The 25,860-nt window shown below is 38.7% G+C and overlaps 1 protein-coding gene across 1 annotated transcript; it reads right to left on the reverse strand.

Annotated features, from left to right (window-relative positions):
• Positions 1-8,098: 8,098 nt before the first annotated feature.
• On the reverse strand, positions 8,099-25,712 carry rhpn1 (rhophilin, Rho GTPase binding protein 1). Its single transcript, XM_072679258.1, has 16 exons — positions 25,269-25,712; positions 23,202-23,317; positions 22,833-22,961; positions 22,664-22,739; positions 22,323-22,400; positions 21,470-21,594; positions 20,920-21,086; positions 19,845-19,942; positions 19,602-19,691; positions 19,347-19,503; positions 17,854-17,967; positions 13,196-13,390; positions 12,703-12,779; positions 12,223-12,366; positions 10,672-10,818; positions 8,099-10,364 (listed from the first exon to the last, which is right to left on the reverse strand). Exons 1-16 carry the CDS (start codon positions 25,341-25,343, stop codon positions 10,158-10,160), a joined length of 1,995 nt encoding a protein of 664 aa, XP_072535359.1. The 5' UTR covers positions 25,344-25,712; the 3' UTR covers positions 8,099-10,157.
• Positions 25,713-25,860: the final 148 nt, after the last annotated feature.

The raw sequence follows: 25,860 nt of genomic DNA on the forward strand, positions 1-25,860 counted from the left end.
GAAAGAAAGCCATTAAAGAGTGCAGTGCAGCCACCAATGGATTAGATCATCGTCATTTTTTTTATTTAATTATGTCCAGGCCTGTATCAACGCTGACAACCCCTCACCCTAACTCTCACTTTTCATTTGAGTGAATTACTCTTTAGGAATGTCAGCTCCGTCTTAGAGGAAAATCGGTGAAATCCCAAAACACTTTTTTTTTTTTTTTTTGTGTTTTAGTGAATAATACGTCAGAAAATGACATTATACAACTTCACAAATTCACAACAAAGTCTAAGACCTCATTAACATGAAATTGAAACCAGTCCGCGACGTAGCGAATGCGCCCGTATTTAAAGAACATTTAAAGAACGAACCTATGAAAAGTGAGCACGTGCTAAAGTAATAAAATAATTTTTCTAAATTATAATTTTTTTTAGTTTTATTCTGCCAACAGAACAGCGCAGTGCTTTGGCTCCTTGTTGGCTCGGAGTGAGATTAGGAAGCAGGAGTTTCTCGATGCAGGTCATCCTGTTTTTGATGGGCTCTGATTCAAGCCTAAATGAGCGGATATTCCTGCTAGATTTATCCCAAAATAGAAGATGCTTCAGTATTTTAGGATACAGCAGAGGTCCTTATTTCCTCCGGCGCGGCGAGGAGGAGGAGGGGGGGCTTTATAATGACTGTTAGCACTTCCTTTTTTCAATATTTGTGCAACTTTATCTCAACCTGCAAGTTGCACGGTGACGCAAATCCGTCCCTATGCTTATAATAAACAGAGGAAATCTATTCTCCACCGAAACGAAAACACAATTAACTTCAGAGGCGATACTTCATCCATATGTACAAGTGCAAGCCATCACTCTCCTATTATTACTGGACTACAAATAGAACTTGGGAAATTTGAAATTATGATTATTATTAATATCATTATTATGATGATTATTATTAGAATTATTATTATTAGTAGTAGTAGTGATAATAGCATTTACATCATTACAACCCCCTTTTTTTTACACTCTATTAGATTCTAGACTCTTTTTAATACACTAAATCAGTTTATTTAATTGAAAAAAAAAAAGATTTGGCTGCGTCCACCTTCTGTAAAACCTTATTACCTTATATTTATCCTGAACTGAAATGAGCCTAAATCTGGTTTCAGAAGCGCGTAAACTGGATGTACGTCCGTGCCACCGTTTTAATCGCAGCAGCAGATGACTGATCCTGCAGTGTTTTAACAAATATCTGTGCTGATGTCCTACCATTACGCCTGATTCATTGCAGGAAAGCTCCGCGACCCTGACTGCCTCCCACCACGCTGTTTTCTAGTGACACTTTTCCGGTTTAAATTTAGAGATGAAATGTAACGTTCGCCCTCGATCGAGCAGTCAAAACAATCCAGGGAAGAGGATGTGGGAGACGCGCCGAGCAGAAGCACGCACGGCAGGCCAGCCAGGTGCGCAGACACAAGCTCCGACCACTGCAGTGTCTTGAGCAGCGCGAGGCCTCAAGTAGCCACCGCTGTCCGACCACTGCTGACCTGCCCCCCGGTTCACTACGCAAACAAAGTGACTTGTGGGAATAATAGTGTTTACATTTCAGCACACTTAAATCAAGCACACTCGGTGACACGTTTGCTTTAAATAGTGGATGTCGCAATATATGGTCGCTGTCACGTAAAAACCTTGTATTTCCATTTTTGATGTTTTTCACGTTTGACGTTTTTTTTTTATCTGGCAATTGTTCTTTATATTGGGTCAACGTTTCATGCTGACCAATAGAAATGCTCCAAATTTACTTTATTATTGAACGATTATTAAACGTTAATATCTATCTATGTATTTATAAATAGCTATCTGTGTGTCTATGATAGGCATTTTTAAAATATTTATAAATATAAATATTGCTTTGTCAGCCCCAATGTCAGCTGATGCTCTCCCAATAAAATCAATGAGTTGATCGAATTGAAATATTAAATAATGTTAAATTAGTGAAAAAACATTTGCATTGGCAATCAGGGCCTATGACCTGCATGTCCCATAATACCCAATGCACTGTCCCATATTACATGATTGTCACTCTATAATGGACTGTATGTAGCATGTGAACCCCCGGCTTTGTTTGTTGCCACATTTTAGGCAAGAAATCAATGAAATCAATGGTTGATTAAGATAAATAATATCAAATATTAAGACAATAATATCAAAACATTAATACACATTTGAAAGCATATTTCTTCTAATTTATGGTTCCTGGATTGCATAATAGAAGGCACTATAGCCTCTTTACTGCAATTAAAATGATCAAGGATAAAATGATCTTATGATCACATTGAATTTCATATTATAAATCTTTATGCATGATAGATATTCTCACTTCAGCTGAAGATTTGTTGCTGTTGGTGTTTTATTTCTGAGAGCATTTCAAGTTCAGGCTAGTTCAATCAAACAGACGTGCAGGTAACTCATCAAATCAGAACTTGGAATAAACTGAAACTCACATTATGTCCTTATGCCGTAGAAAGAGATGATAAAGTGCATTACTATTTCTGGCACCGTTTGCCTCAGGAAGGAACTTTCACAGATTTAATGGGACCGAACTATTGTATTCAGGCCTTCTGTGTGGCACAGAGCCACCATTTCCAAAGTCTAATGAGTTCAGTACATGTAGTACATATACATCATCCTCCATGTGATGCGATGCTGCATATTTCCCACATTTCTTCACAGACAGGCTATATTCAAGAGATATGGCACACACGTTGTGTTACACACACACGGCTACATATGCACTCTCACATACTGTTACAAAGAAAGGTTCATGAAAGTTTCTTGGCTTGGACAACCAGTTCTAGCGGAAACTCTTTACATTGTGTGAAGGTTCTCTATATATTAAATAAGGACACAACTGGAATGGCATTTCATAAGATAGAAATACATTATATGGACTGAAGTGTTAGTGAGGTCAGGATGTTGAATGATTACCACCCAACTCAATCTCCAACTCACCATCTCATCCCAAAAGTATTGGATGGAGCACCACCATCATTCTAGAGAACACAGTTCCACTGCTCCAGAGCTCAAGGCTGGGGGTATTCATACCCCTCTAGTCCCTACCTGGCATACCTAGATGTGATGCCAGCAGGTTCATATTTATCTGCTCCAGAGAGTCATATTCTTAACTTAAAGTAACTGAACGCATTCATTGGAAGGGTTGTCCACAACCATTAGGGTATATAGTGTAGGTTACCTATAGCATAGTACTACATAGCGTACTACAGATAATATTGGTCTGTTAATTTACCACTAATCTATGTTAATTTTATGATGTCATCTATTTAATGGACAATAGCTGCAGAGCTAATGGGGTTATGTTGTTATGTTGTTATGGAACCAAAGAAGTAAATAATGTAACAAGCACTTTTGCTTCCCTAAGTCTTTTAAAGGATATTAACAGTCAAAGCTCATGAAATGACACACTTACAATTGAGTTGTATGTCTTGAGACACTATCTTGAGACACAGAACAAAGAAAAATACTTTCAAAGTATGACAAGGTCAAAGTCTGTAGCCATATTCATGTGTAGAAGTTTGAAGATATGGGCGATTTTTCTTAAAGATGATGCAGTTGATGTACCAGCAGAGTAGGTGTATAAGAGTAAGCTACATTATCAGTATATCTAGAGGAACTATTAGATATTTCAAGCACATTGCTTAAGCTCTGCATGTTATGGTAACATCATCTCCTGCAGCATGGTCCTGTGAGACTGGCTGATAATATTTCTGGATATTTGGAGCCCTCTATGCTGGCCTGTTCCTGGGTTATTGGTGGGTTATGTGGGCTGGGAGCTCCAGCTGCCTGTCACTGCTGAGAAGGCCCATCATTCAGGGGACATAAAAATTGAAATGTCAAAATTGTGATGCTGATGATGGGAAAGTTTCTGAGACTTAGTGGGACTACCGATTCTGAGTGTCCCCTCAGGCCCAGCAATGTCTGTCCAGAGAGATATCCTGGACCATCCAGCCAACTCGAAGTACTTGAATTTGGGCTTGGGTGAAGGTTATGTCTAGAAACATCTTGGATTGTATGTTTTTCGGAGCGTCATGGAAAGGCTCAACAAGTATTATCACGTTAAAGAAATAGTCTTGTGTCCTTTTAACCTGTTATCAGGTTATCGGCCATATGTGTACTGTATGATTGACTACCATGACAGCAAATTCAACATGTTTTTTCTTTATGTCTGAAACAACAAGAAAAACATTGGTAGAAGTAATGGTTGTTTTAAATGAGCAAACATTTACGGATGGAATTCAGTACTGTTGAACTCTGATGTTCAAGATATTTTTGAATATTTAGAATGATATTTTGTTAACATTTGCAGTGGCAAAGGTTGGACAAGGACATGCCACAGAGCTACTCTATCCGGGAGGGAAGGAGGTGCCATGTAAAGTCTATTAAATTGATATTACATTTAAAAATGAAGCATAATGTTAAGTTAAAATCCGTAATGTTAATGTAGAAACAGGAATACATCTGAGCATAGCAAAGGTTAGACGTTTATAGACATTAGCTAGTCATTTTTGATATACAACTTCACTGACGGTCTATACAGACTTAAAATTTGGGGTTTTTTGGCAATAATAAACAACATACATGAATAAATTTAAATCGTATTAGCGGATTTCAAGGATGCATAATAACTAACTGTCTAAAAGCCATGAGCAAAAAAACTTAATGGGATCCTTGTTAAGCCAGTCAACATTTGGGCCACGACTAAAAGTTCTGGCTACTGATTAGACGGGGTTCGTACGTCTATCCTGATGCCTTCGAAACCTGAACCTTGCAGTGATGGTCTTGCGGACATCAGGAACGGTTTCATTCTAGCTCCTGTAGGGACGTCTTTTAAACAAGTCTCCACCGTGTCTGTGGCTAAAGTTCGCATAAAACACATGTTTCAAAATTTATTAGCCTAGATGAATTTCATATTAAAAGAATTTATTAGCCCTGATGCAAAGACACACATAATTACGCCCGAACTTCTCTTGCAGTCTCCCGTTAACAGTGCAGCCTTTTTATTTGAGCCTCATCTGATGTGGTCTGAGTCTGGAGAACGAGCTCTCATTTCGCCCTGAAGGAAGATGTTCTTCTAATCTGGAGACACGGCGGAGACGTTGGATGGGCCTTAGAGAGACGGACAAACCGCACGAGCCGCTGGTTAAAGGATGAAAGCGCCGTCTTCAGTCTTTCAACGTTACAAAACCAACGTGTTTACACCAAAATCAGCAGTCCAGCTCGGCCCGTGACACGTGGGTTAAAGGAGTCAGTGGCCTCTTCCAGTGCAGTCTTCCAATCCCAGAATAAACTCCTATAGAGATGTAGGCTTGGACATCATATATATATACAGAGTGAGAGAGAGAGAGAGAGAGAGATGCTTAAAATGCGTAATTAAAGCAAAGTACATGATGATATTACACTGATATTACCCGGATTTGCCCATCACAGCTTAGCTATTGTCATATTGCGTTGGGGCAGTGTCGCTTAGCCTGTATAGTTTGTACAGTACCTATTGTGATACACTGTGGCATAGTGAGGCCTTTTAGCTTATTATTATTATTATTATTATTATTATTATACATCATTCAATGTGCCTTGCAATGTACCCTACATGTACCCCTCTGTCATAACTTGATAAAGCTAGGATTTAGGCCAGTACCACCAGACAGCATATTTGGGATATGTACATATACATATATGGTACTTTTTCATACACTGTGAATAGCTCAAACAGCTCTGACAGACTGTGCTGTAATTCTATGCAGAATAAAGAATGTGAATCTCTACTATTATCTCATATTATTTAGAAATGTATTGAAAATTCATCAAAAATGCCCTTTATCTGCTTTCAAATATCAAGAAACCCTGCACCAAGATATGCGACGTCCTGATTTCTGGTTTGAGAAGCTACCACCCTGCAAGAACTCAATGTACAGCATTGGAAAATAATGACTGGCTTCTGAACGGAGCCGCAGGGCATGTTTGCAGACCCTCAGAACGGCCCCTGAACAGTGAAGATGGTGCAGCTCCTGACACAGGGTCAGCGAACACGGGGTTAAATCCAAACTCAGGCGAGCTAAATAAGAGCACGACTAATGGAAATGCGAAAAGGTCATAATAACAAACCATTAGTGTTTCTTCTCGCAGTGTCCTGGCCGTGTGCCCGCTCCCGCGGAGCTGCAGGCGCGCTCCCGCTCAGACCTCGTTAAGGCCGGCCTTCTCAGGCTCCTCTCTGTGAGCGCGCCATGATCGATCGCGCACTTGTTTACTGCGAGCCATCAGCGGTGAGGCAAAGCAGAGCCCTGTCGGAGCTCTGGACGCATTAGCCGCGGCTCGAGAAAGCCAGTCCTTTATTAATTGCTGCAATAAGTCGACCTTAAGGAAGGAAGCAAAGCTCGCGAGTTAAAGAGAGGATAAAACACGACACCAAAACATGTTTGCTGGAGGATGTGTCCGGGGTTCGAAGGCTATCAGCAAACCCGCCAGAGCCGGCCTGAATAAAGAGCAGCTCAGATTCAACTCAAATAGCGTCCAGTAGTCCAACAGCGTCAAAACAATCAGCTCACAGATAATAAATAAACGGATGAATACGACAGGAATGTCGAATCGGGTGATATGTCAGGGGGGCTGTGGGCTATTTTATATGACTTTACACTTATCTGAAGCAGTATTTTTTTTGTTCTTCAATATTTGATTTATACTATTTATACAAAAAAAACAAAAAAACAATAATAATAAAATTATTATATTATTTATATACACAGCGTAATATTTTTTATTTATTTATTTTTTGTCTGAGTATATATTACATATTTCCCTAATCAGCTGTCAGACGTTTAAGACCGTTAGCGCGTTTATCTGCCCTCTGCAGCGACTCGACTCGACTCGACTCGACGGTGTTTTGGAACAATCAGTCAATCACAGCAGATATCAGTAAATCCTGACATAGTGAAGTGTTTAAACAAGGCAATTAGCTTAGAAATAAATATTTGTAAATGTTTGCTGGACGTTATCTGTATAATCCCTGCTAAAAAAAAAAAAATCAAAATAATCTATGCTGGTCTAAACTGGTTTATGCCTATCGGGTACTGGTTGACCAGCTTACTAGAATTCAACACCATGTTGGTTGATGCTTGTCTAGTACCTAATAATAATAATTTTAAAAACACACCAGTATTAGTTAATGCTGTTGATCAATACATCCATACGTCCATTGCCAGTGATCAGCATATCCGCAGTCAAAACATCACGTGCTGTTTTTTGCTGATTTTTAATGCAGAGATGTGATGTCAGTGAGTTCATAAAGTTATTTTATGTACCCGTAGATGATTACGGCCTACTTTTCTTCTGGACAGAGACAGCGAGTTGATGCAAAACAAATAAAAAAGAAAAAAACGACCACTGTCAGCTGAGTCCCACTGAGCCCCGCCGCAGATACGCGTACAGTCGCCGCCAGAGTAACGCGACAGTGGCCTCTCGCGGCCAGACCGTTAGTCGAAGCTAAAAGACAGTGCTGTCTGTTCATTAGCAGCCCCCCATTTCTAACTGCGATGATTAACGGCTTCATTGTTAATTATTTAGTCAGTGAGCAGAGCACTGAACGTTTCATGGTTTTAAGAAGGAGCTCTCTATGCGCATTATAAATCGAAAAAGTCTGCGGGAGAGTGTGACTGTGAGACAGTCCAGAAAGTGACCCTGACCTAATTCCCAATACGACGACATATCTGGGGAGCAATTCAGTGCAGAATCCAAACACATTTGCGCAGCAATATTCCCATAATTCTGAGTAGTTTTGTCAAAAGCACTTAAATTTATGACAGATGGGAATAAGATGTTTATTGGACTCATGCCTGAGGTCCCTAAAGCTGCAAGATGCAGCTGGTAAAATACATAGTTCCATTAGTGTCTGTCAGTAATGCAGTGTACGTTTAAAATGCACTCCTTTATTCCTTCAGTCTACTAATATTAAAATGAAAAAGGTATTTGACAGTTTTTTTGTGTCTCTCAAGGTAAAAACAAAAATTGTCCAGCATGTTTGTGTGATAAGAAAACAACAATATGCTGAATTTAATAAAAGTTCATTTTAATGAACATATAAATAAAAAAAACAAACATCAATGAGCCAGGACGGAAATTGCTTGTTTTCAATGTGAAGTCTGTACTGATCAATGCAATGTATTCAAATACACTGCTAAATCAGGCAGGCCTCAAGAAAACACAGCACGCAATCAAGCAAAGAAATATGAATTTAATCCCAATTAAAATTCCTCTGCTCATCTCCCTAACTGCTTAATTCCCTAGAGATTCCATATTCAAATATTATTGTCACATAAACTGGTTTATAAACAACGCGCTGGGACACCTCCAAAAACTGTCCAGATATATGCATGTGCTCCAAGCTAAGTACCATTCATGAGGCTCTTGCAAATCCAGTAAACAATCCACAATAACAAATGACAACACATTACACTGTTAACACATAAATACTGGAACATTTTTTATAACATAACACTGCCTCCCAGTAAACATTCTGTACTGCTCCATTACTTATTTTCTCAGTAATACATAATTGCATAAGGACTCAACCTAGTGGTCAGTTTTGTTATTCACCCTGTCCTGAATAACAAGATAAGTGGTTACAGGACAAGATAAAGGGTTGGACGGGAGTTTGGTACATTGAGTCTCTGCTTATGTTTTCATAGTTTAAGGGGCCCATATCATGAAAAACTAATACTACTAATAATTATCATTTAAAACAAAGGAGTTTCCTACACTATTTATCACTGCTCCAATGAAAAACATGTATCTTCATTTTTGTCTGTTTTAAATTTTCTCCAGTGTTCTCCAGTGCTTCTCCATTTTCTCCAGAACCCTGTAACTGCTCTGTACACTGTGTAAATCATTCTGGATGAACAGAGCAATAGAAATGCTCTAAATGACTTTAAATCAACATTTATTGTACATTCCATTTGAAGTTAATCACATTTTTGCAACATTTTGAAGATGCATGTTTTTTCCCCATTTGACAGCAATGGAATGTATATGGTAGCTAAGCTGCAAAAAAACATTAAATTTTTTCTATGATGTTACAAGAACAAACTCATTTACATATCAGGCTATAGGCGTTTAGCTCTACTCATTCATATTACAGTTCACAGGAGTGTTTCAGCCTGGAATGAGATGCAATACAGGGTAGCTAATCAGAACATGGTCAGTTAAAGGCTCAAAAATCCAGTTTAAATTTAAGGGATAAAGAAGCAGGAAAATTGTCTTGTAAGATTAGTTTGACAATTTTGACCATTTAAAAAAAAAAAAAATGTAAGTAAAATGTAGGATATGGGCCCTTTAATATTTAAGCTGGCAGATGATCATTCTAAGAGTTTTGGAAGGAATTGCGTCCCCTGAATTAGAGTTTACAAAATACATTAAAAGAGCATATCTTTAAAAGCAATGTGCACAGTTTTCTCGGTATGCTGCAAAAGAAGTAAGGGTACAAAAGTAACAAGGCAGACTGCACAGCCATATATTCAAATATTCTCTATGTATCTGTGCTGACAACAGTGATTCTAAAAAATACACATAGAGAAATGCTAAAAAAAACACAGAACTACAATAAAAATTCTTGTTCAGTGCAAATCTACATTCATCATGTTCTGAACTGAAACAGATTTCTAACATAATTTACACTAGATATTACAATTAGCTAGATATACGTATGTCCTCACTGCGAAGCTGGAAAACACTACAGATCTATACCTAAATTAACTACAGGCAACATGTTTAGCACTGATTTTGTTTGTTTGTTTTCATGGACACATGCCTAGTCTTAAGACTTGATGCAGGAAAGAAACAGCATGGATTGGAGGTAAAAAGTCGCACTCCCAAAATCACATTTAGTCAGAACACTGTGCTGTTTTGTGAAACAGTGGCACACGCTACAGCTTTTGTCCTAATCAACTACATTATCAAGACTAAATATGACCACAATTTGAGTGTTTTCGTGTTTCACTTACATATTTCGAGATGATGTAACTTATGTAACTGCTGATCGATTACTCACAGAATGACAGTGCTAGGAAAGAAGAGTAGTGCTTTACTTTTGCTTCAATGCATAATCATTTTCTGTCAGTACATAGACTCACTTTCACGCAAGCTGCCAAAAGGGAGGCTAAAAGTGCTGCCAAGTCTCTTTGTTACTCTGCCTCCGCCGCCACTTCTCCAGCTCCAGTTCAGTAAAGAGGTGGAGCCTCTGTCACTGTCCCCGGCTTGTCTTTTTTGACTGGCAACGTCCCGGTCACTGCTGGGTGAAAGCGAGGCAGCCCTCCTCTCCACCTGAGCCAAAACAATGATGAGATGTAGATACCTCTTAAATCACTAATGTTAAGTCTGGGGCGGGTGATATGGAAAATACTAGTGCTAGTTAACACAAATATGCCTGCATTAATATATGAACATATACTGAACTGGTGAATCAATTATGTGACATAGTTAAAGACTGGTCTGCATTGAAAAAGAATTGTAAAATAAATCAAATAAATGCCTTCAATCAACAAACAAGTTTCATCAAAGTCACAAGTTTCAATAGCAAACCAAGTTTATCACATAATATTTTATGCGCATTTTATGTGTGCGTGTGTACCTCATGTGTGTGCAGGGTAATAACGTCAAGCTCCACCCCTCTCTCAGAGCAGCCTTTCAGAGCATGAACTACCTCTGCATGCTCAGCCCACTTGCAGTCGGAACCATTTACAGCCACTATATAATCACCTTCACGCAGCCCTGCCTCCTGCAACACAAACAATCCATCTCAATAAAAAGCAATATGCTAGTGATATGTGTATTTCAATCACTGCATCCAACGAACTATCACTTATTTGGATAGAACAGCACTGAACATAAACCTAAAATAACCCTTCAGTTCAAAATATTTACACTGATTGAAACTCAATATCCACCAGTTAGCGTTTGTTAAATGCCATCCTGCTAAATCACTTCCACAAATGCAACAACTGTCGCAAAGGATCACCTTGAGAATTCATAGACTTTGCATGGCTCAATTCAATTTTCAATTCAACCCATTTAAATCTTTATTTTACTTAAAACACCTACAGCCTAAAGACCGAAAGTGTTTTTATAAACTTCTATTAGCAAAGAACAGCCACAACAGTGTCACTACAGAAGTCCCTGTAGTTACTGAATAATACACTTTAGTGTGCAATAGGCCTTGCTGCATCAAGGGGTTAAACTCTGAGTGCATTATGGGTGACCCTCATTTACAATGCAGTCAAGGCGACACATAGAATTTATACATTGAAAATGAAAACAAGAAACATGTATAGTACAAGACAAAAAAAAATATAAATGATAATAGATCTATTTAAGAGCAGAATTCTAATTTAAGCAAACCGTAAAAAGCAAAATATGACCAAATTTAAGAAATTATAAAAGAGTGAAAACATAAAATAACTATAGTCAAGCAGTAACTAAAACTAATATAATAATAACATAATTATTATACAAATAAACAAATGTTAAATCAACTAAAACAGACTGAAATCAAATAAAATCAAATATAACTTCTACCTTTCTTTCTGTCACTGTCACCTAGTGGCTTGACTTTACTGGCATAGCCTGTAGCCATAGTCCTACATTTCCGAAATTGTAACTTTATAGGACAATGATTTTATCCTGGCCATTTTGGAGCATTTTTAATGGGTCCATTTTGAATTATGTCAAAAAATTAAAAACAGACAAAATTTTGATTTTTGTGTGTCAGTGACAATCTAGATGCTTGGCTGAGAAAAAGTAAATTTCTGATATGCTACAGTAGCAAGTGGTATAGGCTACAACTCTAGCTAGCTAGCGACATTGAAACTGCGGACATCTGTGAAGTTTCTGCTTGGCACATGTTTATTAATAAAAAATAACACAATGTATCCTAGCAGGTTGTCCTTTAACGTACATTCACAATGAAGATCATTTGAAAATGACTAATGCATTTTAAATGTTTAAAATTGAAAGTGGTTTCAAGTGGACTGATCTCTGACAATATTCTGTAAAACTCCCAACCTTGCACAATTGCTACAAAAAGGGAGCCAGAGCCTGTGTACTAGCACTCGACTGTTTTTAGCCACATTAGAGAATGGAGTCTCTGCAATGTATAACATTAATATGACGTAAACCTACTTACTGCAGCACATCCCTCCGGTAACACACCAGCAACCAAAACCGGCGAATCCCCTCGCAGAGTGAGACCAAGCCCCGCCTCTCCCCGAACCAGACACAGGCGACGGCCCGCCCATCGATTACGAGCACAAAAGACAGAGAGAGGACCCTACACAAGTGTACACACAGACAAAGAGCAGTGCATGCAGGTCAAGGGGTCACCACGACTAAAGTTCAGCACCACTGTTGAAGATGATTCCATATTGCCACTTTCACACAAAAGCCTTGTATGTCCAACATGGCAACTTTGCAGGAGAAGGAGAAGTCATTCTGGAGCATTTCTATTGGTCCATTCACCATAAACATTAGACACAATGTAAAGGACCATTCAAATGATTCAAATTATGTCAAAAAGTGAAATAAATGAAAATATGGACATAAGCAGTTTTTGTGTGACAGTGGGGAGGTGTTTTAAATGTTGAGACCAGAATGCAGCTTTCATTACCAGTCGGTGAAACATGTCCGTTACTCTAACAGAGCTGAAGTCAGGGGTTTTAATATCAGGCTTTTGGTAAGTGTGAGCTGCAGGAGAAAGGTCAGAGATCATGGATAAGAGTCACATTTATTGATATCAGACTTTTAACTTTAGTTTGGTATACGACACTATTAACTAGAACTATGAGATCCCTTGAGGTTCTTCCATTTGAATCTGTGGAGGAACCTCTTAAAGTGCTTAGTTTAGTTTTTTGAAGAAAAAGGTTAAAGGTTCCCCAAAGCATCTTAAGAGGTTTCTCCAGTTTTAAACTGAAGATCCTCTAAAAGTTCCTCTAGGACTATATATATATATATATTTTTGTAGTTTTTGCAATGGTGAAAATGTTTAATAGACACACTAAAATAAAATGCAATAATTTCAGAGGTAAAATTTTAAACACAAACTGGTATAATATTAGAGTGAATTAGTGAGCACAGAATATTAAAATATCTTTTACTCTTACATTGGATTTCTGGAGCTTCTGCAATTTCACAAAAATCATCTTCTTGATCGATGTCTGAGTATTTCTCCAGTGAGCGTGTGTGTGCATGCGATAGGACCTCCTGTAAAATATCCATCTTGCGCAGCATCTTACACACACCGTGGAGACGCAGCGCCTCCTCATGTCTTATGATGGCTTTGCGTAAATGAGCTTTACCTAAACAACAAGGATACACAGTTAATAATGATTGACCAATTTATGGCAAATAATGTCAATCACCCAATATGGAGACATATATACAGTGACATGCAAATGTTTGGGCACCCAAGGTTTCAAATATAAAGTATAAATGCAGTATTTAAATTATTAAAATACTGCATACTGCTTCTTTATTGGGCACCCTGCATGATCAGTACTTAGTACTTACACTACCTTCAGCAAGTATCACAGCTTGTAAATATTTTTCGTAGCGTTTTGAGTCTTTCATGCCTTCTTCTCCTCTTCTTCTGTGCAACAGACTTCTAGTTTTTGCAAAATGCTTCAAGGCTTGTATTTTTTTTTTTTAAAAAAAACATCTTAAGCTGAATTTGGTGGTGAAGACACAAGAAAGATTTTCATCTGAAAATTTTCACTCTTTTTCACTCTTCCATGATGGTCAAACTTGCGCAGGTGTTGCTGCACAGTAGAACAGTGCACCATCACTTTAGAATCTGCCTTTCTAGCAATCCTACGAACAGTCCTCTCTGAAAGTTTAAGTTAAATGGCTACTTGATAACACTTTGCCATCTTCTTATAGACTTTTCCTGCTTTGTGGGCATCATCAATAGTTTTTTTCTGTGGGCAGCTACTTACATTTCTCATAACTAAATGTGCTACAAAGGGTTCTTTAACCAATGCCATCAAAGAACTACATTTGGTTTCTTAAAGGACCATGCTTGTAATATGCGTGAGTGTAAAGAACCTTAACATCAAGTGACAGTTCTTTAAAGCTTCAGTCTCAGAGGATAATAAAAGATAATTTAATATCTTTACTAGTGCTGTCTCTGTACTATGATAAGGCAAACATCCAGAGTGATATTTTTCAGCAATATGAACTTAGCTGTTTAGTTATGGCTTTCTCCAAGATCTTAGCTATAAAGTGAAAATCACATAGGTCTACAATTAGAAAGCTCACATTGATCAAGACTAGGTTTCTTAACCTTGTCAACTCTTCTGAACCACCAGTGGTTCCTGGCTCCCCCACTCTTATAACTTAGGAATAACTCAGCTAGTTTGCCTGGCTTTACATACAGTTACCGATTAGTTACCAGTTCTTAACTGTAAAAGTCACAGAGCATAATCAATGGTTTTATGACTGAAAGTGTTTTTGGTTCACTGAGAGATGATTTTATTATTGTTATTATTTCTAGTAAAATGTATTTGAGTAAGGAACTGAATCAAGCATGAACTTTTGATGAGAAAATAAACGTAATTAGCTCCACCTGTTCCACAGGGATAAAGAATTCCGATCTCTCTGCTTTAGTAAAACTACACTCCATATATAAATCAGCTCTGTAAGGCATGAAAAAATTAAATAAACTTCTGTTATTTGGAGTAGCTGTCTCTTACCTAGTTTACATGTTTTGAATAGTAACCATAGGATTATTATTCTTATGTTCAAGTAAGGCTATCTTTCCAAACAGACTGGAGTAATTCTAGTCTAAGAATTGTTCAACCTTCGAAACAACTGTTTTCAAGCACAGGTTTGATCATTATACCATAGGACAAGCTTTAGTTGGCTATTTTTTTTTGCTTATTAGTGGCGACACATAATCTGAACCAGAGGGCATATTACATTCATAAGCATTTAGTTATAACAGTCGAGAATTTTGAGAAAAGTGAAGGGAACCAATGGAGAGCTGATAAATCGGAGAGGCTATTAATAAAACTACTGTCTGTAGAGGATGTAATATCACACTTGACACATCAACGCAGAGTTAATCACAAATTATGACTAAAATGAAGTTCATATTAGATAAAGTAATGATCTAAGATTACTGTGTTCTGGGGAAGAACAGCTATATGACCTATGCTGACATTAAGAGTAAGAAAAGGTCAAGTGTGCAGTTGTGGAAATAAGTGGGCCCCATTATATTTTCAGTAGTCAAGTCAATTAATACAAATTAGATATAATTTAATATCTTTACTAGTGCTGTCTCTGTACTATGATAAGGCAAACATCCAGAGTGATATTTTTCAGCAATATGAACTTAGCTGTTTAGTTATGGCTTTCTCCAAGATCTTAGCTATAAAGTGAAAATCACATAGGTCTAGAATTAGAAAGCTCACATTGATCAAGACTAGGTTTCTTAACCTTGTCAACTCTTCTGAACCACCAGTGGTTCCTGGCTCCCCCACTCTTATAACTTAGGAATAACTCAGCTAGTTTGCCTGGCTTTACATACAGTTATCGATTAGTTACCAGTTCGAAACAACTGTTTTCAAGCACAGGTTTGATCATTATACCATAGGACAAGCTTTAGTTGGCTAATTTTTTTGCTTATTAGTGGCGACACATAATCTGAACCAGAGGGCATATTACATTCATAAGCATTTAGTTATAACAGTCGAGAATTTTGAGAAAAGTGAAGGGATCCAATGGAGAGCTGATAAATCGGAGAGGCTATTAATAAAACTACTGTCTGTAGAGGATGTAATATCACACTTGACACATCAACGCAGAGTTAATCACAAATTATGACTAAAATGAAGTTCATATTAGATAAAGTAATGATCTAAGATTACTGTGTTCTGGGGAAGAACAGCTATATGACCTATGCTGACATTAAGAGTAAGAAAAGGTCAAGTGTGCAGTTGTGGAAATAAGTGGGCCCCATTATATTTTCAGTAGTCAAGTCAATTAATACAAATTAGATACTGTGCTTTATCATTTAACATTAAGTGTCCTACAATTATTACATACTACAAGGCTAGATAGATAATCAGCCAATTACAGTAAGAACACAGAATTGGTGGTCAGCAGATAATCTTTGTTTGTAGATTGACAAATTAGAAAATAATCTTAAAAGAGAAGAAGGGGTAACCAGTTTTCTTCCAGCTTGAAGGTATTTTGGAAATAAGTATTTCATATACTGCAGATTTTGTAAGTTTTCCCACCTACAAAGAATGGAGAGGTCTGTCATTTTTATCATAGGTACACTTCAACTGTAGAAGACAGAATCTAAAAAAAATCCAGAAAATCACATGCCCTGTAGTGTGTTACTAACGGTAATCTTTGAGACTGTGGTCCTTGACCAGGTCCTCCTGTGTAGTTCTGGGCTGATTCCCGACCTTTCGTAGAATCATCTTTACCCCACAAAGTGAGATCTTGCATGGAGCCCCAGACCGAGGAAGATCATTCATCCTGTGTTACATTTCTAAAAACAGGTATCTTTAATACAGGTAATGAGTTCAAACAGGTGCAATTAATACAGGTAAAGAGTAAGTAGCTTCTTAAAGAAAAACAGGTCTGTGAGAGCCAGAATTCTTTCTGGTTGGTATGTGATCAAATATATTGTATGCAATTAAATGCTAATTAATTATTTAAAAATTGTGTGTATTTAAAAAATGTGATGTTCTGAATTTTTTTAGATTCTGTATCTCCAAGTTGAAGTGTACCTACAATTAAAATTACAGACCTCTCCATTCTTTGTAGGTAGGAAAACTCGCAAAATCAGCAGAGTATCAAATACTTATTTTCCCCACTGTATGCCTCCACATTCGCCATTCACACCTGTGTTGTGTATGTAACTGTGGCCTCTGGGGGAGTAATGATGTCATTAATAACAACAGAGCTCTCAAAGGTATCATCCTTTCAAGTAGCTTAATGTTGATTAAGTAGCTATAACAGACTTTCTGATTTTTTATCTGTGTCACAAAGCAGCCAGCACACAGGTGGTTTAGCCAGTCTCTCTGCTGCATGGCCTTAACTCTGGTTAGTCAACGACAATCAGTCCTACAATGTTGGCTATCTAAGAAACCATGCTGCATTGGAATGGGGCCAAAGCATATTATGGACATTGTCTGGGCTAATGTACTTCTTTAATTATAATCTTTGTCTTTTCTGACTGCCTGCTGACAAATGACAAAGCACCTACACGAATAAACATTCTAGAAATTCTACAGTCAGCTAACATCTTCTTAAAGTGGAGATGGGACAGGAAAGGCAAATGGCCAGAGGACTGAAAAGTCCACTGACTGGACTGAGCTAAAAAAAACAAAAAAACAAATTCCATTAAAGTCTGCTACAAAGTAGCATTTATGGTTTGTTTGTGCTTTGGGCAAGATAAAGCTCTGTCTCCTGTGTCTTCCTTCCTCTCATAAAATATGAAATTATTAATGTTTGTTTATATTTAGCAAACTAGTCACTTATGAGTTTCATTACATTCCGTTCAAGTCAGTACTTGGACTGTTTTTTTTATACCAAATGTCTACTTAACAAAGCTCCTAAACTGATAAAGCTGCAGTGGACATTCCTAGTATATCTAGCATTCATGTAAAACATGTGATATTTTTTGACTAGACACTCATTTCTCTTACTCCTTCTAGGTCTTTCGGTAGCTAACATTTACAGAAACTGCTGCTGAATTAAAGGGAAGTGACACATCTACTCATATATTAATACATTACCCAGAGCTTACCAAGCCTTAGTCTGTCCTCTGGCTGTTGCAGACTCAGTGTGTCTGGAGGTCTAGTGTGGACCCGCATTAAGGCCTTAACCGCAGAACCACCATCCTTGACCTCGTCAATCATATCTGCGGAATCGCAACAACATAGACCTACATTATGTATTATGCAATCTGTCATCAGTGATGCAAACTTTACAAATCTACTATTTTTGCTAACAGATCATATCAGCTCTAATGGCACAATAATTTAACACACTTTGAAGGTTAAGTAGGTGATTTGTTTGTTTGTTTTTTCTCTTTACATCCCGAAAGCAATCAGTAAATCAAATGCTCTGTTGACTCAATGGAGGCCACAGAACTGTAAAAAAGCTGTTAGTTATGTACAAATTAAACAATGGACCATTATCACTTCTTACATCTGCTGGGTTCTGTTAGCAGGTAATTTAGCTTCTGGCTGAACCAAAGCAAATGGCACAGCATAGCTTTAAGGCATTCTGCTTTGTTCCCTAGGTTTTCAAAAATGTCTCACCAAGCACATGTAAAAAAATAAATGGAACCAGGCAATTCGAAGGGTTAAGGTTCCCATTCCCGAGCAAATGCCAGTGTTCTGTTGAGCTATCCTACTCATTGATACGTGCTACTTAGCAACTCTACTTATGCACAGACCCACAATTTGTCATGTGTTTGTGTGCTTTCCATGATATTCTGGTTTCCATTGGTGCTTTATACACCCTGAGCTTACTGTCATTATTTGCTTTAGTGTTGCAAAAGTATGCATAGCCAACCAAACAAAATAAAAACAATTTTCTATCACTTTAATGACCTTATCTTTATCCTCTGATACAGTGATTTAGGTTATGCAAAAAACTGCTTATACTACTACTTCTCATTTGGTGCTTTTAGCCTATCGAAATACCCCACCTGCTGTTTTACTAAGGCAGCTTTACCTATAAATATACACTATGTTGGCACAACAGACATTCATGTCTGCAGCCATCACTTCTGCAGTAGGCGATTCATGCTCGGAGGTGGTGCCATACCCTGCTGTTCCTCTTGGAATAACTTTCAAAAGCCCAACATTAGAGAGTCTCTTCATTCAAGAGCACCCACACAACTTGGAACAGATGTTAACAGACAGAATTAGGTCAATGAGGAAGTGAATGTGTCTTTAGCATCTGACCATGACGACTCCGCCTGTCTCCGCTACACCCTGGTAAATCAACCTGTTCATTAGTATTACTGCGCAGGTTTAAATCAAATTTGTATTTGTTTTAATACTGGTATATAGAGTTCGAAACAAGCTATCCTAATTGTATCCCAAGGGAATACTAAATTCCGTGCTTGATGTATGATTATATTCAAAAGTAATATGCAGTTTCCTTTCTTATAAATTGCCATTTTGTGTTCAGGTTTACACCTGAAGAGACTGCTTGCTGTTTGCTTGCCTAAGTAGTACTAGGTGTTGCCTGTTTCCCCTTTACGCCTAGTGCAGCAGGTGCACTCACCTGAGCAGTCACACAGTGCAGCAGCGGTGTAGTAATGGGCCAAGGCTCTAAAATGTTGAGTCTTAACCTGGACAACCGAAAGCCAGGAGAACGGCACATAATCTTTCAGCAAAGGCACAGACATGGCCTGGAGCACCAGCGAATAAACATCTGAAACCTAAAGCAAAAAAAATAACACTGATGAAATACATAAAAGTTCTGATGAAATCTGATACATAAACAATTGCGTGTATTGTAGTGTCTCTGTGAGATTACCCTCGCTGCCTCCTGAGCTGCCTGTAGGTTCGACATAAGATCATCCTCTTCCATTGTAAGTGTTACTCTCTCACAAACACACTCCTGAACCTGCAGAGAATGCAACTCAATGATAAAGAGTTTGAAATCTGTATGAGCGCAGATTGCATAAGTGCAGATTGTGATTTGCGGGGGGTGTGTAAAGAGTTTTATCTGTAAACATATATAAATAAGACTGCATCAACACATATAAAATGTCCATACCTGAGCGACCATGAGGCGAACCAGCATGCTCAGTGCAGGGCTACTCATGTCTAGGCTGGGAGCATGAGAAAAATTCTCTTGCAAGTACAGAAATGCTCCTTGAAAGCATAGAAACAAATACATGATACACAGTAAATAATGCTGTATTACATATTTAAAAATGATACTGCATATTTTACAATTCAATCTACTACAGAAACATAATTTAAAGATCACATACTTGTTAGGGCTTGACGTACCACACAATGCTACCAGTATGAGGGTAAAATCTAGCATGTGCTTCCTCAAACCAGCCACATCATCTTTTAAAGCAACACTATGTAGCATTTTTACCTTAAAATAATTATTTTGATGCTCCACTGGCATGTAATGTGAAGAATAGCATCTCTGTTGTTGCTACTCTGGGCTCGGCATGCCAGTTGCTGCACTATGTAACTTTGGTGAAATGTGAGAACTGTGTAATGCTGCGTAAGTTATATTTGTGTAAAGTCCCTTTACTCTACAGTCCACAAGGTTCTTTCACTTTCAGTGAAGGTTCTGTATCTGCTGCTTGTAAAATTCCTGTTTACCACAAGGGGGCGCACTCAATACATGGTTTGTTTTTATCGCACCTGTAGGGTGAGCCCAAGAGCAAAAATGACCAATTCTTGCTGAACACACTTAGAGGAAAACAACAACTGTCAATTCTGTTGTGCAACAGGGGGAAGGGAGGGCCACGCAAAGGGAGGGGGGCAGTTATGTTTTCTGTGATTCTCATTTATAGATGGCTGAGGATTGAACCTGCAATCTCCCAACTTTGGCCTTTTGTTAACTTTGTAGGAGGAGAGTTATACCAATTTTTTTTTTTATTGAATTAAACATGTGCTTTTTGCTGGTGCTTATAAACGGACAGATACATATAACAGATATAATACCCAAGGAAATCACAAACTTTACTTAATTTTACCCAAACACACACACACACACACACACACACACACACACACACACACACACACACATATATATATATATATATATATATATATATATATATATGTACATATAAGCACAAACTATTCAGACATGTCAGTACCAGCAGCTCTCTGGAAAGCAGTGATAGCGTTATGGATGCCAGGCAGCGTAGAGCGGTCTTGTCTTGCTCCAATTTGTGTGTAAAGCGCCCCGATGTTAAATAACACACTTCCTTTCTCAAAAGCCAGCGCTCTCTGACATGACGGCACACCAGTCAGGGAGTCATACCTAACAGGAGAATGAGCTGTGTTACACAACTACACACGCTTTCATAATACTCTCACACACGAAAAGGCATATAAAGAGGGGCCTTCTGTGATTTCAGTATTTCCAATGTTGTAGTAATAGTATATTGTTTGTCCCAAATAAACAGAGAATCTGTATGTTTTATACAGTATAAAATTACAATGACGTGTCTAGGGATTCACCTAGCCACCTATGTGAAAATGTGTAGTCTGCTGTGTATATATTCTTTAATAAAAGGACAAATAATAATAATCATCATTGTTTTTATTATTATTATTGTTATTACTAATGAAGCAATATGTTACCAGCTTTAAATTGTGAGAACAATGCTTCCTTATGATCTGGTGTGTAGTGCATTCTCTTACCAGTGAAAGTGAACTCCCAGTGTCCTGTGGGGGGCAAAGAAGCGCTGATCCAAGTAATAGAGCTGGTTGTAGTACTCCATGAGCAACTCAAGTCCCGCATCATTTCGGCTAGGGGTCCGCATGGCCTGAGTGTAGAACACAACATTACATTTAAGGCATTTAGCAGGCGCTCTTATCCAGAGCAACTTAAAAAAGTGCTTCACTGCTGACTCAGAAAATACTCTTTGCTAGTTTGTATAGACTAGGATCCAACAGATCCCTCTAAGCTTAGATACTACTAAATACAAAAGCCAATATGGAGACCACAATACTCAGCACTACTCTTCGCCCAAGTACTCTTGGATAAGGTGGGTTTTCAGTCTGCGTTTGAAGACAGCGAGTGACTCAGCTGTTCAGACACCCAGGGAAAGTTTGTTTCAACACGTTGGTGCAGGACAGAAAAAGTACTTGAAGCTTGAAGGGCTCTTGGTGCGGTTCGGCTTTTGACCATTGCCATCAAGTACGCAGGGGCTGGTCCAGTCTTGGCTTGGTAGGCCAGAGTCAGTGTTTTGAAGCGGGCAGCAGCTACAGGAAGCCAGTGAAGAGAGAACGCGGCAGTGGAGTGACATGGCTGAATTTAGGAACATTGAAGACGACCCATGCCGCTGCATTCTGGATAGATTGCAGGGGCGTGATGGTACGCAGAAGGAGACCAGCCAGAAGGGAGTTAAAGTAATTAAAACTTGAAGTGACAAGGGACAGAACAAGCACCTGGGTGGCCTCTCTAGAGAGGAAGGGTCAACATGATATATACATCTACATTATCCCCCTGTTTAGCAAAGTAGCACTAAATACTTTTAGTTTCTCATTGTACCTGTCTGAGATCCATGAACTCTTTGATCTCTGACATAAACTGGGAAGCATCTTCTCCATAATGTTCACTGATGAAATCCTGAAAGAAACAGTTCAGAAATTTGGTTAACCTCTTAATGCAGAAAGTCTTCTACACTAAGGTGTATTACTCAGTAACTACAAGGACTTCTGTAGAAACTGGTGAGGCTGTTCTTTGCTAATAGAAGTTTGTAATAACACTGTCTGCACTGTCTAGATGAAAATAAGCTGCTTACATACAAATCATGACTGTATTTGTCACATGAACAACCCTAACTACATTGTTCTGAAAAACAAAAAAGCTGCAGTGTGAGTAGATCTTACCTGAAGAGGGATAGTCATGTCAATTTCCTTGGTCTCTTTTAGTCCAAGTGGGATCATAGGCACATTTACCTTCTCACTTTTAGAAAGAGAAAGAACACATCTGTTATGTCTAGCATATTCACACTGCTGTGCTCGGTTCATCTGGTAATTTTGTGCAATTATTTTTTACCTATCAGTCTGGTAAACGTCCATGCTGCTATTCAGCTCCTCCAGTTCTTCTTTGAGAAGCTGTAGGTTTGAGTTTACAAAACTCAGCTCCAACGACACTGTTTCCTTAACTTTCTGATTAGTCGTAGCCCTGAGACACACACACACACACAATTCTGCTCATGTGACCATGACACACCTACTTTTTTTACATAAACAACTAGTGTAAAACAAAAATGCAGCAAAAACAACAGGACATAAACCTGGGTGGCAAAAACTGGAGCTTGTGTAAATATGCTGTGTTTTTGAAAATGGCGTGAGTGGAAAAAGTTTGTATGCTCAAAAACTCAGCACTACATGCTGCTATTCTAAAACACCCATAAACACAAACCTGTACAGATTTTCCGCTCCTGTTCGCAAACGCAGCTCACGGTTGATCTGCTGGTTGAGCTTGGCTCTCCGCTGCTGAAGTTTGCTGCGCTGAGTTAACACTAGAGGATCACATCCCTATAACAAAGATACACACAGGCACATGTATATTTATTGCTCACATAGCAGATTACCTAGGGTCAACATCTCCACTGGATATCCACTTTGTGTGAGTCAGATTCATGCTTGACAGTAAACATTTCATCATTCATTCATCAAAGCTTTATATCCATGTCTTCTTCTTTTTTTAGGACTCATATATTCACAAACTGAATTCCTCTCCGTGCCACAACAACAATTTCTGTCATTGCATTGCACTAACAATTAACTAACAGTATATTGTGCAGCCCTACCCAACAAGCAAATATACACCCCTAAGACACCCTTTTTAATATTTACCATATTGTTTTTCCTCCATTACCTTAGTCACTCTAGACATCCCTTACAACTGATAGTATATACAATAAAATTGGTTTAAAAATCATTATAAACAAAGACTATCTAAGGTGATTAAGCAGCAAGGTAATAGGTTTGTGAAAATACATCATGGTTATTATTTTGTGCAAAAATGTTGTTAGCTTGGCTACACAATTTATAAAACTCCACTTCCACACAAAACACACAATTGCATAATTATTTAGTTCTACCATTGTGGTTAAAATGATTCATCCTCCACTGAAAATTAGGTTATTAGCAAAATGTACAAACTTACATCTGTTTACAATAAACCCATCAAACAAGACTAATTTAAACACAACATAGCTAATTGAACAAGTGCTTTCTCCTCATTCAACACAGACACAGAATGTTCCAGGACTTCTTCGAAACCAAGCTTTGGTAGACTTTCAGGCACCTTCCTGTTGGACGGACCAATGATGCCCAAGCTTCATCTTCCTCACAGAAGGCTGACATTTTCTCCCAAAATTTCCTCATTCTTGATTGAATCCATCTTGCCCTCCACACCCTGCAGGTTTCCAGTGCCAGAGAAAGTAAAGCAGCACCAGAGCATCACCGAGCCTCCATGTTTCACTGTAGGCAAGTGTTCTTTTTTTTAACATATGCGTCATTGTTCCTCCTCCAGACATACCGCTGATCCATAGACCTGAAAAGTTCCAGTTCATCACTTCACAGAACTGAATCCCACAACCCCTGTGTCTTATTTATCTGGTTCTGAGCAGATTTTCTGGTTCATAAACAGTTTGTTTGTGAAGGCAGTGAACTCTTCTCTGAACTTTCTGGATAACTCTCTTGACAGAGTTATATTTCTAACATACAGTCAAACACCACAGTCTACAAACCCAGAGTCAGTCCAGGTATTTGAGGGGTTTTATCTCAAGCAAACCTGAAGAAACTAATGAAGCTCTTGATTTGCCACCTGATTTGTAAATGTGTGTCTTATGAGGGATTCTGTTCAGGAGGTTAAATAACTGTGTAAATGTATAAATGTGGAGAAAGCACTTGTTCTATTAGCTGTGTTGAGATGTTTAAGTTGGTCTAAGATGTCCAAATGGGATCCCGTCCAGAGCTTAGCTAGCATGCTGAAGTGGCATAATTCCGGGCCCTATCCTACACCTACAACATGTCCACATCCAGGTACCCAGTGACTGTCCAGAAGATAAGGTTGCCATATACATATATATGGCATATATATATGGCATATATATGGTTGTGTGTGTATTATATATATATATATACACAAACACATTTATGCATTCTGCAGATTAAAAACAATACTTTGTACAAAATATCGTAAACATAACAATACAATAGCAATATGATAATTCCTATATTAGTAATGCAAATAATTATTAAAATACTAATTTAACAATAGTAGCTGTGTGTTACAGGTGTGACAGAGCAGAATCACAGACACTTCTAACCATCACTGTCAGGACTGACACACCACCCAAACACTTGTTTTGCCCACTGGACCTGGACACTGCCACCCGAGCCTGGCCCTCTTCTGGGTAACGGTGTTTAACAGAGTAACGGGTTCCTCCCCCAAAACTCCCCTAAAGCCTTCACTCACCTTCCTCACTGATCCACCCGAGACCCCTTCTTCCCTCAGAACTGTTACATCTTCTTCAGAGCCAGTGTCCGACATTATCGTCTACGGGACACTCACTCACCCGTCCACTACAGTCACCGGACACTGGGCCCAGTGCGACCCGGGTCGTTCAGTCGTTACAGCAACGCGAACCCGAAAAAGACGGAAAGCGTCGAGAGGTCACGCGACATTTCAAACTTGAGCAAATCCGTGAGTTTCACGGTAATCCCCCTCACACACGGAACATTCGCGAGCGGGACCCACTTAGACCGTGGTCCCGGGCTGGCTTCACACCAGCCAAACTCACTTTCCGCGCAAAACTGCAATCTGCGGATGGTTCGTCCTCATAACGACGCACCAAATCGCGTAAATCTCAACTTTCGTGAATTAGAAAATCCACTTGTTGCATACGTGCGAGGACTGCAGCTGATCCGCGTCGCTGCATTGGTTTAATTCCCAAGACAGGCCCACTGGCGTGGTTCGGCCAATAGGAGTGCGCCATTGGTGACTGGCATAGGAACTGTCCAATAGCAGCACGCGGACGAAACTTGAGTGACGGCGAAACCGCCAAACC

The sequence above is a fragment of the Salminus brasiliensis genome, chromosome 1 (assembly GCF_030463535.1).
Source record: "Salminus brasiliensis chromosome 1, fSalBra1.hap2, whole genome shotgun sequence".
In the NCBI taxonomy this organism is placed as follows: domain Eukaryota; kingdom Metazoa; phylum Chordata; class Actinopteri; order Characiformes; family Bryconidae; genus Salminus; species Salminus brasiliensis.